Below are 14,800 nucleotides of genomic sequence, written 5' to 3'. Positions count from 1 at the left end.
TCCCTATTCACACCACATCATGAAGAACATGCATTGTGAGGTATTGTGCAATCATTTATTATACTTAATGGGCTCATCTCATTGAACTTCACTTTGTTTAGAACTTGTCAAGTGTATTGTCAAAAAAATGTATTAAATATTTCACATATGAAAGAATATCGTAACATCCCTGTATGTCCAAGTGAAGCTTCCTTTGGACTGGTTTCATCCCCGTCCACATCCTTGTCCCAGTAACCACTTTCCTGGTTTGGTTCTTTGTTCCCAAGGATTTCTTTAGCAACTTGTTTTCATTGTGGGCGTTTTATTGTGGGATGGGGGTGGGGTGGGCAGGAGTAAGGAATTTGGGTTGGGACTATGGCAAGGTCTAAGTGTTGTTGTTAAGTGCCATTAAGTTGGTTCCAACTCCTAGTAATCCTGCATAGTTTCTGAGGAGCAGCTGGTGATTTTGAATTTGAACTGCCCACTTTGCGGTCCAGTGCTTTATACCACAGACCACATCAGGACTGAAATTGCCAAAGACTTCATTTTTATCGGATCAACCATCAACACTCATGGAAACAGCAGCCAAGAAATCAAACGATGTATTGCATTAGGCAAATCTGCTGCACAAGACCATTTTGAGGTGTTGAAGAGCAAAGGTATCAGCTTGAAGACTAAGATGCGCCTGACCCAAGCCATGGTATTTTTAATAACCTTTTATGTGTGTAAAAGTTAGACACTGAATAAAGAAGATCATAGAAGAATTGATAAATTTTGAGTTATGATGTTGGAGGAGAATATTGAAAGTACCATGGGCTGTCAAAAGAACAAACAGATCTTTGTTGGAAGAAGTGCAGCCAGAGTGCTCCTTGGAGGCCAGGATGGCCAGTCTTGGTATCTCATACTTCTGACATATTGACAGGAGGGACCAATCACTAGAGAGGTATATGTTTGCTAAATAAAATGTTGGCAAAGTGGCAACATCAATGAGCTCAGGCGTGGCAACAACTGTGAGGTTGGCCCAGGACCGGGCAATGTTTCGTTCTGTTGTGCATAGGGTTGCTATGAGTCGGTACCAACTTGATGGCACCTAACAACAACAACAATACCAATTCTGGTATTACATTTTCTGAAGCTGTATTATGGTCACTTGTTTGCGGAACTCTTCTTGTTTCTTCATGTAGGCTGAAACTGTCTGTTTTCTCTAAGACAGCATGGTGCCTATAGTTTGCCCGTTTTTCTTCTCTCTCACTACTCCCTGTTCCGCTTCCTCTTCCAGTCGGCACTCAATCCACCTCTCTGTCCTATCCTCTGACATTCAGGGTCCCAGGATCACTTTCAGTATGTTTGGTCTCCCATCTTTGTTGCAGAGGGTTGCTCAGTGTGTCTGCCCACAGTAACATTTTGCCCCAGAACTCTGAAATGTGGTTTATAAATCCTTCCATGCTACATTTGTAGCTCGAGTTTTTATACTTTTACTACTTATATATTAATCAGCTTTTTGAAGACACACACACACACATATATACACATATGCATTCAACCTGTATGCTGAAAAGCTGAGTTATATGAAAAATAACGTGGTATCCAGATTGGAGGAGGACTCATTAACAATCTGTGATATACATGATACAACCTTCCTATGTGTGTATGTGTGTGTGTGTGTGTGTATATATATATATATATATAGAGAGAGAGAGAGAGAGAGAGATAGAATATATATATATACTCTACATACTTCTATGGACTCCTGGTTTGGCACTATAGGATAAAGACTAAACTGCTAGTTCAGCAGTTCAAACCCACCAGTTACTCCTTAGAAACCCTACATACGGTTGCTATGAATCGGAACCAACTTGACGGCATTTAACAACATGTTTGTATGCTGACATAAGCATTCTCCCATTGATGGGCATTTCAATTGCTGTTTATGTTTATTACATTATAAGACTGCAGCTCTGCCCATAATTAGAAAAATATTCTTGTGTATATGTTCAAGAGTACCACCATGATATATGCCTAGGAGTCAAATTCCTAAGTCAAAAGGTATCTGTATCTTCCAATCCACTCGATTACTTTCCAAAATGCTTATTCCCATTTAAATACCTTTTAAAAGATGGGTTCCCATACCTCCATAAATGTGCCAGTGCTTAGAGCTGACTTTTTACCTGTTGCCAGGATTGATGCTCAGCATTTGGAGCTGATTCATAGTGACCTTATGCACAGCAGAACAAAACACTGCCCGATCCTGGGCCAAACTCAACATTGCTGCCACGTTTCAGCCCACTGATGCTGTCACTTTGCCAATTCATCTTGCTGGGGGTCTTCCTCTTTTTCTCTGACCCTCCACCTTAACAAACATGATATCCTTCTCCAGCAACTGGACCCTCCTGACGATATGTCCGAAGCATGAGAGACTAAGTTTGGTCATCCTGGCCTCCAAGGAGCACTCTGGCTGCACTTCTTCCAACACAAATCTGTTGGTTCTTTTGGCAGCCCATGGCACTTTCAATATTCTCCTCCAACACCATAACTCCAAAGCATCAATTCTTCTACGGTCTTCCTTATGCACTGTCCAGCTTTCACATGCATATGAGATTATTGAAAATACCATGACTTAAGTCAGGCACCCTTTAGTCCTTAAGCTGACATCTTTGCTCTTCAACACTTTAAAAAGGTCTTGTGCAGCAGATTTGCTTAATGCAACACATCATTTGATTTCTTGACTGCTGCTTCATGAGTGTTGATAGTTGATCCAAGAAGAATGAAGTCCTTGACAACTTCAATCTTTTCTCCATTGAGAAGAATGCTGTTTATTGTTCCAGTGGTGAGGATTTTTGTTTTGTTTACATTGAGATGAAATCCATACTGCAGGTTGTGCTCTTTGATCTTCATCATTAAATATTTTAAGTCTTCTTCACTTTCAGCAAGCAAGGTTGTTATCATCTGCATATTGCAGGTTGTTAATGAGTCTTCCTCCAATCCTGATGCCATGTTTTTCTTCATAGAACCCAGCTTCTCGTATTATTTGCTCAGCATACAGGTTGAACAAGTATGGTGAAATAATACAACCCTGTCACACACCTGTCTTATTTTTAAACCATTCAGTGTTCCCATGTTCTGTTCGAACAACTGCCTATTGGTCCAGGTACAGATTCCTCATGATTATAATTATGCTCATACTTTGGAATTTTAGGAATATTAGGAATACTCATACTTTGCAATGTTGTCCATAGCTTGTCATGATCCACACAATTGAAAGCCTTTGTATAGTCAGTAAAGCACAGGTAAATATCTTTCTGACATTCTCTGCTTTCAGCCAAGTTCCACCGGACATCAGCAATGATATCTCTTGTTCCATGGTCTCTTCTGAATCTGGTTTGAACCGCTGGAAGTTCTCTGTCAATGTATGCTTGCAGCTGTTTCTGTATTATTATTAGTAAACCTTTCTTTACTCGCTTGCAATATCATAGATACTGTCCCAATGACTTCCCCGTTCCGTTGGGTCACCTCTCTTTGGAATGGACACAAAAATGGATCTCTTCCAATCAGTGGGCCAGATAATTGTCTTCCAAATTCCTGTGCCACCTCACTTTCTTGACTACCTTATATTTTTCTGGAGATGAGAGGAGAACTACCTGTTCGGTGACCTTTGGTAAAACCCCCTGTTGATTTGTATATGCCGTGTCAACTCTTTTCTTTGCTTGCTTGATGGGCAGACTGGTTCAATGTCTGTTGTTGGATGCAGGTCTGTTGAAATCTTTCAGTTTTACGTGATCCCACCTAGCAAGTCATATTTTTATAATAAAATGTTCACTTCTTACAAATTTTCAAATTTATCAACATAAAATGTTTGTCCTTCATATTCCTTGTGCCTCTTTTTCACTTCGATTATTTTGGCTAGCCCTGGTGTCAATTTTACTAGACTTTTCTAAAACCTTTGGCTTTGTTCATAATCTCTCCTCTGTTTTAGGTTTCTCTTTCATTTATCTCCGTACTTGATTATTTTCAACCTTTGAGAATTCCTATTATTCTTTGTCTGCCTGCTCTAGTTAAATGCTCACCTTATACATTTGTATACTTTCCTCTTTCCTAACATATGTAGGAAGGATTTCAGGTGTGTATATCCCACAGGAGAGATGCTTACCTTGCTCTGAAGCTGAGGTGTGCCCCACGGGCAGCTCATTGTCAGGGATCCCTTCCTCTGGAACAGGCACTGCACAGTAGCTTCCAAAGACCCATGGGCGCCGATCACCATGATCTTCTTTCCATTCAAGTTTATATCTATCAACCAAATTCATTCTGATAAGAAACCCGGATGCCTTATCTTAGGTAGCCTCAACAAAAGGAAAAACATCCTTTTAAACCAGAACCTTCGCTACACCAAGGTAAAAAAAAAAAAAGAAATGATGATGGAAGGGCGGGAAGCTGTAATGATCCACATTTCTTTGCACAAACACTTCTGGTTCTAATTGGTAGTATTCAATTTTTTTCTAAAATTAACCACTCTATTTTATTAGCCGTAATTTAAGGTAGAGTAGTTCAGAAGCATTGTCCAAACAATCCATGTGATGGAAAAACATTATACTCGTATATATGGATGATCTCAGAGGTTTGGGTTTCATAGTAACTGATCTAAGGGTACATCCTGAAAGTTCATCTTTTAGTAAAACTTTGGTATATGTTTTGGGATTTCTGTATGACTTTGGTGGGCAGGAGAACATTTGTCTCTTTTCTACTCCAATTAGAGTAGAAAAAAAACAAAACTTTAATGCGCTCAGCTAGAAACCGAAACTCATTACCATCAAGTGGATGCTGACTCAGAGGGTCCATTCCAGGACAGAGTAGAACTGCCCTAAAGGCTTCTCAGGAAACACTGCCCTCACTTTCTCACACAGAGCAGTTGCTGGCGTTACACTGCTGGCCTTTGAGTTAGCAGCCCCACACTTTCACCACTTCCCTACCAGGACTCTGTATGAAGCCCTTCAATATAGGAAATGGTCAACAGTCATTTGGAGTCCTGGTGTGGCACTGAAGAATAATGTCCTGGACTGCAAAGTCAGTTTGAACCACAAGGTGGACAGTTCAAGCCCACCAGCCGCTGCTCGGAAACCCTATACAGGGTCTCTGAATCAGAATCGACTTCATGGCACTTAACAATAAAACAACAAAAATAATCACTTACTTGCTAAATTTAATAAGCAAGGAGAAATTATCATTGATATTTCACTGACATAAAAATGCAAAATCAAGGAGAGAATGATAGAAAGAAAGCTCTAATTACTGATAAGCATTCTGCTCACGAATAAATCTCAGACTAGGTTTCTAAACAGTATCTTGCCACTTGTTCACATCATTCTTAAGAGCAAGCCTTATCTAGGTCTACATGACAGATGTGAGGAACAAAACTTGAAACATTTCTCATTGTCCTCATTTTAACTCTTTGATGAGTTAACAACAGGTTAAGCATCATCTCATCAATTCTCCTTTAAAAGCATCATTTAATATTATCAGAAAAATTTGCAGTTGATCCTTCATATCTCCTTTCCCCAAAAAATGAGAAAAATAAAGACCACACTAAGTGGCAGTCCATGTTTCAATTAGAATCTTCCAGAAATAAGACTTTGAAAATAAATATATATATATATATATATATATATATAGTAATGTGACATCAAGTCAGTACCAACCTGATTAAAGACCCTATATAAGGTTTCTGAGGCTATAAATATTTGTGGGAGCAGAAAGCCTCATCTTTCTCTCTCTCAAAAAAAAACAAAACAAAACAAAAAAAGGTATATATATATGTTGTTATTGTTTAGTGCCGTCAAGTCAATTCCAACCCATAGTGACCCTGTATAGGGTTTTTAAGGAGCAGCTGGTGAGTTTGAATCGCCAACCTTGCAATTCAAACGGCTTTGCAGTTTGATGCATTATTAACCCACAGCACCCCACTATATATATGTTTGTTGTGAAGTGCTGCCGAGTCGGTTCTGACCCATAGCGACCCTGTATTCGGTTTCTGAGGAGCAGCTGGTGAGCTAGAATGTATATAAATACCAATACATAGAAACCAGCAGCATTTTTTTGATGGAGCATCATACCTGATTTTTCAAGAAGTTCAATTACAGCTCTGGCAACAGGTGAAACAAAACATTCGTGGGCATCCCCACGCACCAACTTCCCCAGGTTGACATCCGTTACTCTGCAATAAATGAGGAGGGAATGGGCACTCTTACGCAATCACATATATTACTCACAAATTACATGCAGCCTGCGTATGTTTGATAGAATGAATATATGAAACATACATTAATGACTGGACAGGAAATAAAGGCTCTTAGTTTCTTAGAAGTAGCCTAATGGTACTTTAGGATAAGCAGTGAACTGCTAATGGCAGTTCAAACCCTGCAGCCACTCCAAAGAAGAAAGATGAGGGTTTCTACTCCTGTAAAGATTTGTTGTTATTGTTATGTGCCGTCTAGTCAGTTCCGACTCATAGAGACCCTATGGAGGGTCTCTGAGGAGCAGGTGGTGGGTTTGAATTGCCAACCTTGTGGTTAGCAGTCCAGCGTTTATCCTACAGTCAAAGAAGGACTCCATGGCTTAAAACTCCTACGTAGAGTAGCTATGAGTCGGAATCAATGGCAATGGGTTTGGCTTGAGTTTTGGTCGTTTCTTGGAGCAGACCCTCAGGAAGCTTCACTCTGGTCCCCTGGAGTTGGGACAAGCTCCAGTGTTCTGGTTCTACCTGTACGGGCTCAGCCATGCTGGTATTCAACACGTATCCCTAAATATGTCATGTTCTTTCTGGCTACAATCTGAAACATTTTCCATATTCCCATATGAAAAAACATGTGGGTTGGCAGCATTCTCTGTCTCAGGAAGCTTGTAGCATGGCATAGCACGGTGAGAGCCAGAGTCCAATATCAAACCAAATTTCATGTCATTGATAACACTGAGGTTTTATCAACAGACATGGGGCTAAAACAGGGTACTGCTAGGGAATCCAGTCTCTGGGCTTTTGTTTCTCTAATCTGGTAAAATGCTCAAGAAATGTTACTAACAGCAACACCAGAGATGGAGTTAGAGATGAGGACATGGAGAGAGGGAGGAGCTGAGGACTCTGGACTCAAGGAAAGAGAGAGACTGGGTGCTGGTGGTCAGGAAGCAGGCTTGCAGAATGTGCTCTTTGGTTATTTATTACATATTTCTGAGTGTTTTTGTGTATATCCCTTCCCCCCGCCTAAGAAAAAAAAAAAAAAAACAGAGGGAATGGAAGCAAATACTGTTGAATGATGATGCACAGAGGAGACTGTAATCATTGCAATGCAACAATGGTGTAAAGCCGAGATGTTCTCCCATGTAAACTATCATTCAGTTCACAATAAAAACTTCAACAACAACAAAAAATCTACTAAAAGACAGAAGCAAAAAACAACCCAAACTGGTCATCACTGAGTCAACTCGGACTCAGAAAGATATCATCGGTTTCAGAGTAGAACTGTGCTTAGTGGGTTTTCAATGGCTGTGATCTTACACAAGCAGATCTCCAGGTCTTTCATTCTCAGCACCCCTGGGTGGTTTCAAACTCAAAAAGGTTGAAAACCTTTGTTAATTAAAAAAAATACAAAAAACACTGCCATTGGGTCAATTCCAACTCATCGTGACCTTATAAAGACAGACTAGAACTGCTCCCCCCTCCACCCCCTAATTTCTGAGACTGTAAATCTTTATAGGAGCAGACAGTCTCATCGTTCCCTCAAAGCAACTGGTAGATTTAAACCACCGCCCTTGTGGTCAGCAGCCCAGCACTTAACATGCTGTGCTACCAGGATGCCTTTGTTAGTAGTCAAGCATAACACCCAGAGCTTCCAGACGAGTTTAGACAGGAAATTATCAAGGAGATACGATGGTGTAAGCAGATTGTTTCTCAAAAATATCACTCAAACCAAACCAAACCCCAGTCAGTCAGCACGTTCATTCCCACTCCTGGGGCTCCTACAGGGTGGAGTAGCCCCTCCCCATAGGGTTCCTACCTGGAAGCTATAAATCCCGAAAGACATAGACAGCCACTTCTTTCTCCCAGAGAGTGGCTGTGGGTCAACTACCCCAACACTACAAAAGGGTTCATGGATTTTCCAAACTTTCTTACACAGAATATTTTAAACCCTCAAACTTTAAAAAAGAGTGTAAAGGTAATAGGTATTTTTTTCAATCCAAAAAACTTCAAAATGGTTCTTTCATCTGAATTACTGATGAAATTGTAATAGAGTTGAAACAAACAGAAAGACTTTGGAGTGAGGGCACATCACAGTAGAAACCCAGATTTAGCCATAAAAGTTGGTTCTCTTTGACATTGTCTTACCCATCCACATCTTTCTCCGGCTTCAAGGCATTGAGGACTTTGTTGCTAAACGTGTTCTCAGAGATCTGAAGGGCAAGACCATGGACTCTCATGTCTTCATTAACCTTCAAAATTTCATCTATAATCTAAGGGGGGAAAAAAAGTCAAAAGACAAAGAATAATTATGTGACAATGACACCCAACAAAAGCTTTATATAAAAATGGATTCAGCCAAATGCCTGTGATAGTTTCTTTTTTACTTTGTGTCCAATGCTTGGTGTAGTGCTCAATAAAGTTTGTTTCCTTGTAAAGCTCAAAAAAAAAAAAAAAAAAAAAAGCTGGCTCAGTTTTTTAAAGACTTCTCTTTAGTTTTATCTTATGGTTCTACTTGCTAGACAAAAAACCAAAAAACAACCAAACAAAATAAAACAAAACCTCCATCATTATTAAAATTCATATAGTTAAAGCACAATTGCCCATCAACAATCCTATTTTGAATCAAACACAATGCCAGCTTTAAGTGAAGCGAATAAGCATGACTGTCGAGCATTCCAGCCTGGCCCCCAGCCAAGCCTGTGCTTCAAACACAGTGTATGGAACAAAACCTTACTAACCATGCCAATCAAACAGTCCTCATGAAGTTCTCACGCTCACTGGGCTTGAGTGGTACACAGGTGGCATTCCTGAGGGCTTGCATGCCACCAGTTCTAAGCCTAGAGGCCTTCTCGCCATAGAGAATGCTGAGAGAATCCTCCATGTGTGACAAAGACAAAGGCACTTTGGTACACCATTACACGAGCAATGCTTTATCATGTTTCTGTGTGTTCCTATTTTAGGCCAGGAGATAAGACACCAAAATTCATTCCACTGAATCAAATGCTTTGCACACCAGTGAGAAAGAACCTAGCCATAGTTTATGGTTAACACATACATGGGTGCTAACCATAAAAGGCTAGAGGTTTGAATCTGCACAGAGAAAAGACGTGGTGATGTATTTCCGTAAACCCAGCCACTGAAAACGCTGGAGCACCGCTCTACACTGACACACATGGTGTTGCCATGAGTTGGGAGTTGATTGGTTAGCGGAAGAAAAAGCTACTTGACTTTAAAAACCAGAAAGGTATGCTTCATGCATTCACTACTCACTTATTCTGTCAGAAAGTATGTTTTAAACACCTTCTTTTTACCAGTTACAGCTCTAAGTAACGTAGTGGTTACGAATCGGGCTGCGAACCTCAAGGTCAGCAGTTTGAAACTACCAGCTGTTCCGCGGGAGAAAGATGAGGCTTTCTGCTCCCATTAAGAGTTACAGCCTCGGAAACCCTGTACAGGGTCATTGTGAGTCGGAACCAACCCCACGGCACATTAACAACAACAACAAAGTAAAGAGAGAAGTCCTGGTGTGGTGTTGTAGGGTAAGCACTGGACTGCTTACTCTAAGGTCAGCAGTTACAATCTACCAGCTGCCCCTTGGGAGCCCTAGGTGGAGTCGCTATGAGTTGGAACCTATTCGATGGCACTAAACAACAACAAGTAAAGAGCTTAAAGCTGCAGTTAAAACAAACATAATTCTTGTCCTCATTGGCCTTATATTCTGTTGGGGTAGAGAAAGTTCCTCCCTTGACCCCGATAATCTAAACCCTGGAAGTAGAAGCAACATGAAGAAATCTAAAACAGGATAAAGGGATGGGAGACGGATAGCAGGTGGGAGACAGTCCGAGAAGACTACTCTAAGACCCCGTTAAGCAGTGCCAGGTAGCAAAGAGAGAGGATACACGGTGTAGAAATTTGGGGACGCAGCCCATGTATAATGGAGCCCACCCGCAGCAGCGAGCAGTATGCTGTGCTGTTGGCAGCAAAACAGAATCACTCTGTGTGACAGTTTGTAAACGCACACATACCCTCAGACCGGGATATCAAGGCTAAGCATAAAGCCCTATTACACACTGTCCTTAACACCGGGGCTAGAGACTTTTTCAGCCTTCCTGATTCAAAGCAAACCCCTGTGCCTAAATACCATCCTCCCTAATTGCTTCACTGGAGTCTTGGCGTGGCACTGTGGGTTCATGTGCCAGACTACAAAGCCGTTTGAACTGCAAGGTCGGCAGTTCAAGCTCACCAGCTACTCCTCGGAAACTCTATACAGGGTCATTATGGGTTGGAATCAACTCTACAGCACTTACAACAACAATTGTTTCACTATTTTATTTATTTATAGGCAACAAGAAACTACATTCTCCAATGGATAAAAGCCTTTCTTCAAAGGTACTGACATATCAGCTAGATTGAAACAGTCCTCAAACCCCTCCTTTCTTTTCTCTTTATTTTTGTTAAGAAACTAATCTTGGACATATAAGGCAATGTATCCCCTTATTCCTGAAGATGCTCAGAGATAAAACAAGAACAGTAATCACATAACTTTGCAATAATCCTCCAACTCTGAGAAGGTTAACTATGTTGCCTCACAATGTATTTTTCACTCATAACCTATGAAATATACTTTGGGAAATACCATAAAATAATGTATGCAAACAGATATATCTGTATTATGCTACTGTTACAAATATCTAGGATTTTGTAGACGTAATAAAAGTTTAAGGATCTGTAATTAATACGTTAATCTTTCTAAAGAATGTTGTTAAAAAAAAAAAAAAGAATGTTGTTGTTGATGTTGTTAAGTACCATAGAGTTGGTTCCTACTCATAGCGACCCTGCACAGGGTTTATGCCATATAAATTCATAACTACCAGAATTTCACCAAAAAAATATAGGGAACAAATGATTCTTTGTCAAAGAATAAGTCCAGTGTCACTAATACCACTGGTAAAACAATCTAAACAAATGTAAACGCCACTCCAGACAGAGGTGTCCTGCTGTGTTTAGACAACAAAGTTCTCCGTATTTTGTTAATATTGGGATCACAGGTATCTTCATATTTATAATAAATGTCAAGTATATTAGAAACTATTTGACCACTATCTATTTATTCCTTCTTCCTGAGTTATTGTGATTATGCATTATTTAAGGCTGCCTGGTATAAAAACTACATTTCCCAGCCTCCTCTGCACTGTGGTGAAGCAGTGTGAGTCAGCACAGTGAGACAGAAGAATTATGCCTTTCAGGAAACATCCTTGTCTTGCTAGAATGTGTATATGACACACAGAATTCTGTCCACCATCATGGACCATGAGGCGGCTCAGCAAAGGCTAGCCGGGCAGCAAGACAGCAGTGATGCCATGTTGCCAATGGGGGCTGCCTCTGAAATTTTATTCATGTACAAGAAAGATGAACGTCGGTGTGATTCTAGATTCTGTTATTTGAGGTTTTCTATTACCAAAAAAACAAGCTGAAACTTCAGTGGTACAGCAAGTCTGAAGAAATGTAGCTATGGGTAGGACCAGGCACTAACCCTTTAACCCTGGTGGACAGAAACACGCGTGGCCCTTGGTCCAGTTTCTTGACCATTGTTTTGGGGTGGCTGTTTCGTTCAGATGTCAGATGACTCTTGGGAAGGCTGCCTCTTACTACCTGCTGGCAGAAACAGCTTATCCCTTTAAGCATCAGTAAGCAAAGGAGCCCTGTGGACATTGTTTAAAAATCATTGTTCCCAGAGTGCCCTTGAAGATGGAGGGTGCAGGAAGGGCCTCGATGTTAGAACTCCTTCTAAAGACACTGAGAGCCAGACTATGGCCACTAGATCAAGTTCCCCCCTGAAATTTAGCTGCAAGAACAGGCTGTCTCTGTTCTAACCACAGCTGAGACACTAATAACACCTAATAGGTTTAAGGAGGAAATCAAAACACGAGTTCATGGGTGGTTGATGATGCATGGAGGGGATTGGAACCATGGCAATGAGATGATATACGATGGAATGAATGTAAAACTAAAGTTCCCCCATGTAACCTATCATATAATTCACAATAAAACATTAAAAAAAAAACATGAGTTCAACACGTTGTTGGGTCCCTCAAGTTGCTTTTTGACTCACAGTGACCCCATGTGACAGAGCAGAACTGATCATAGGGTTTTCTAGGCTGTAATCTCTATGGAAACAAACAGCCAGGTCTTTCCTGGAGCTACCGAGTGGGTTTGAACCACAACCCTTTTCATTAGCATCCGAGCGCTTAACACTTAGGCCACTATGGCTCCTACTGTGTTTAAATGTCACGTGGAAATTACCTCATCTTCACCACTGTCTGGAGTAAGGCAGATGTGGGTGATGCTCAGACCAACCTAAAAAGAGAACACAGGTTCCTTGTCACTGAGAGAGAACAAGGTCACTAAAAACAGCAAAGCAGCTTTAAAACGCAGCAATCCTCACCTCTGCTGCCAAATCCTGGTTTGTTTCCTGCATCAAGTTATCATCACCTGTCTTAGGAGAGGGGAGAGAGACACAGAGACTATAACAACATGAATATAGTTTAAAATAGCACAAACTACGTACAGGGACTCATTTTGTAATTATAATCTATCTAATTACACAGATGAGAAGGGAAATATAGAAAAAAGAATCTTATCGCTCATAAAGGGTTACTTACTAATGGCTGATTTTATAGATACACTTACTAATGTCTCGGGTTTGCAAATTCTAACACTTTTTCACAGTGGTTTCATGTTAAGGAATATGTAGCCACGTAGCCAATATCCATTTATAACGAAGACACAACAAATAGGAATTTAAATGATTTGTCCTTGAGTGGAAAGCTAGAGTCCCAGGGTGCATAAACAGTTAAGCTCAGCTGCTAAGCAAGTTGGAGGTGGCCCAGTTTTCAGCCAAGCAGTAGGGCGAACACCAAAACTAGTAAGGGATGCTCACCACGAAACAGTCAATCATTCAAAATTACCTCAGGACAAAGTGAAGAAGGGATGGGAAGCTGGGTGGACTGGACCTAGGAACCCCAGGGAGGAAGCCGGACAACTGTTGTTGTAGGGAGGGGATTGCAATCATTGAGATGAACCAAGGTGTAGGATTTGTTGAATGTAAAATGGATGATCTTGTCTAAACCATCACTCAATTCACACAACAAAAGTTAAAAAAAAAAAAAAAAAAAAAGGTTGACGGTACCAACCCACCGGGAGGTGCCTAGAAAGGAACACTTGGTGATCTAGTTCTGAAAAGTTAGCCATTAAACCTAGAGAACACAGTTCTCCTCTGACACACACGGGGTCACCATGAGGCAGAGTGAACTTGATGGCAACTTCTTTTGTGTTTGTGGAAAACCAAGTGCCGAGGCTCACATCACAATGCAATTGTCCCTCTACTGCGCTAGTCACCTTTCTCTGTAAGGGGACATGGATACAGACCCTAAAGAACATAGAACATACGTGGCGTGACTGAAGCTCAGCATTCTTGGACCACGTAACCCTGACAGAACTGGAGGCTGCAGCTCTGATGCATTAAGGGCATGCCAAACAGCACACCGCAGACCAAGTGTTGGTTGTGCGGACGGACAGCCTGCCTCACCTCACCGTTCCCCTGCACGTGTCCTCATGAGTGAGCCAGTCAGCGTGAAGAACATGCCAACTGAGGCACCCAGCCACAGGGCTGCCTCTCAGCATGGGGATGACTGTTGGCCCTTCCAGAGATCCAGTTAGTAAGATGATCAGGGCCCATGTTTCTTCTAGTCAAGGGTCCAAGGGGACGTTCTCCTTCCTCACCTTTAAATCTTGTTTGATAAGCATTTCCTTCACAGGGCAAGTCATTAAATTTCCTATTCTTGATGTCCTCCTTTATAATAGAATGCTGGTTATAGGACTACCGGTATAGATATCTTAATATAAAGCTTATTATTAAAAAGTGACACCAACTGAAAGCCCAAGAAATTACTATCCTGAAAAATACAGTAAACCTGCAACAGTGGAGACCTGTGTAAGGTCAAGGAAAACGCTAATACTTTCCACTAATAGAGAATGAGAGCAAAGTAGTAAGATTGTACCATCCAAAGTGGAAAACTTGTGAGACAATAAACCAGTGAAAGTGGAGACCTGTCAAGGAAAACTCTAATATTTTCCACTAATCGAGACTGACAGCCAAGTGTAAGACTGTAGCATCAAAAGTGGAAAACTTGTGAGACTTAGAAAAACAAGGCATCCCTGTCGAGTTCCGGCTCCCAGGGGTCTCATTGTACAACAAGGCTTCAAAAAGAGTGTGGGAAATTCCATTCCATTATCTTTTCATTCATTTTTTTCCATGCATTTTTGCAACCACCTCATATTAACCAATCTTCCCTTTTATGAGCAATAGGACCCTTTTTTCCTACACCTTCCTTGTCATCTTGCTAATTGGAATGTAACCTCCAGAGGCTTGCTCCTGACCCGAGAGCTGCCCACATCGTAGAGAAGATTCACAAGACGATAGAGAGGTCTCTAGTGTGTAATCCTGAGGAAGTGCAAGAGTAGATCCTGGGAGAAGCGCTAGCGCATCCAACTGAGGCCGCTTTCATTCAGTAAGCCACAGCTTCTTTGACAAGAAAT

The 14,800-nt window shown here is 41.1% G+C and overlaps 1 protein-coding gene across 1 annotated transcript in view; it reads right to left on the bottom strand.

Annotated features, from left to right (window-relative positions):
• MTHFD1L (methylenetetrahydrofolate dehydrogenase (NADP+ dependent) 1-like) overlaps positions 1-14,800 on the bottom strand; it is a 241,094-nt gene that overhangs the window by 217,760 nt on the left and 8,534 nt on the right. Inside the window, exons 3-7 of the mRNA XM_006874349.1 lie at positions 12,648-12,698; positions 12,506-12,559; positions 8,348-8,472; positions 6,084-6,184; positions 4,127-4,263 (exon numbers count right to left, since the gene is read on the bottom strand). Coding sequence (XP_006874411.1) covers positions 4,127-4,263; positions 6,084-6,184; positions 8,348-8,472; positions 12,506-12,559; positions 12,648-12,698 — 468 coding nt within the window. The remainder of the gene's footprint in view (positions 1-4,126; positions 4,264-6,083; positions 6,185-8,347; positions 8,473-12,505; positions 12,560-12,647; positions 12,699-14,800) is intronic.

Source organism: Chrysochloris asiatica, unplaced genomic scaffold (genome assembly GCF_000296735.1).
Source record: "Chrysochloris asiatica unplaced genomic scaffold, ChrAsi1.0 scaffold00271, whole genome shotgun sequence".
NCBI lineage: Eukaryota > Metazoa > Chordata > Mammalia > Afrosoricida > Chrysochloridae > Chrysochloris > Chrysochloris asiatica.
The sequence above is the reverse complement of the archived record's forward strand: the minus strand, read 5'-3'. Positions and strand labels throughout refer to the sequence as shown.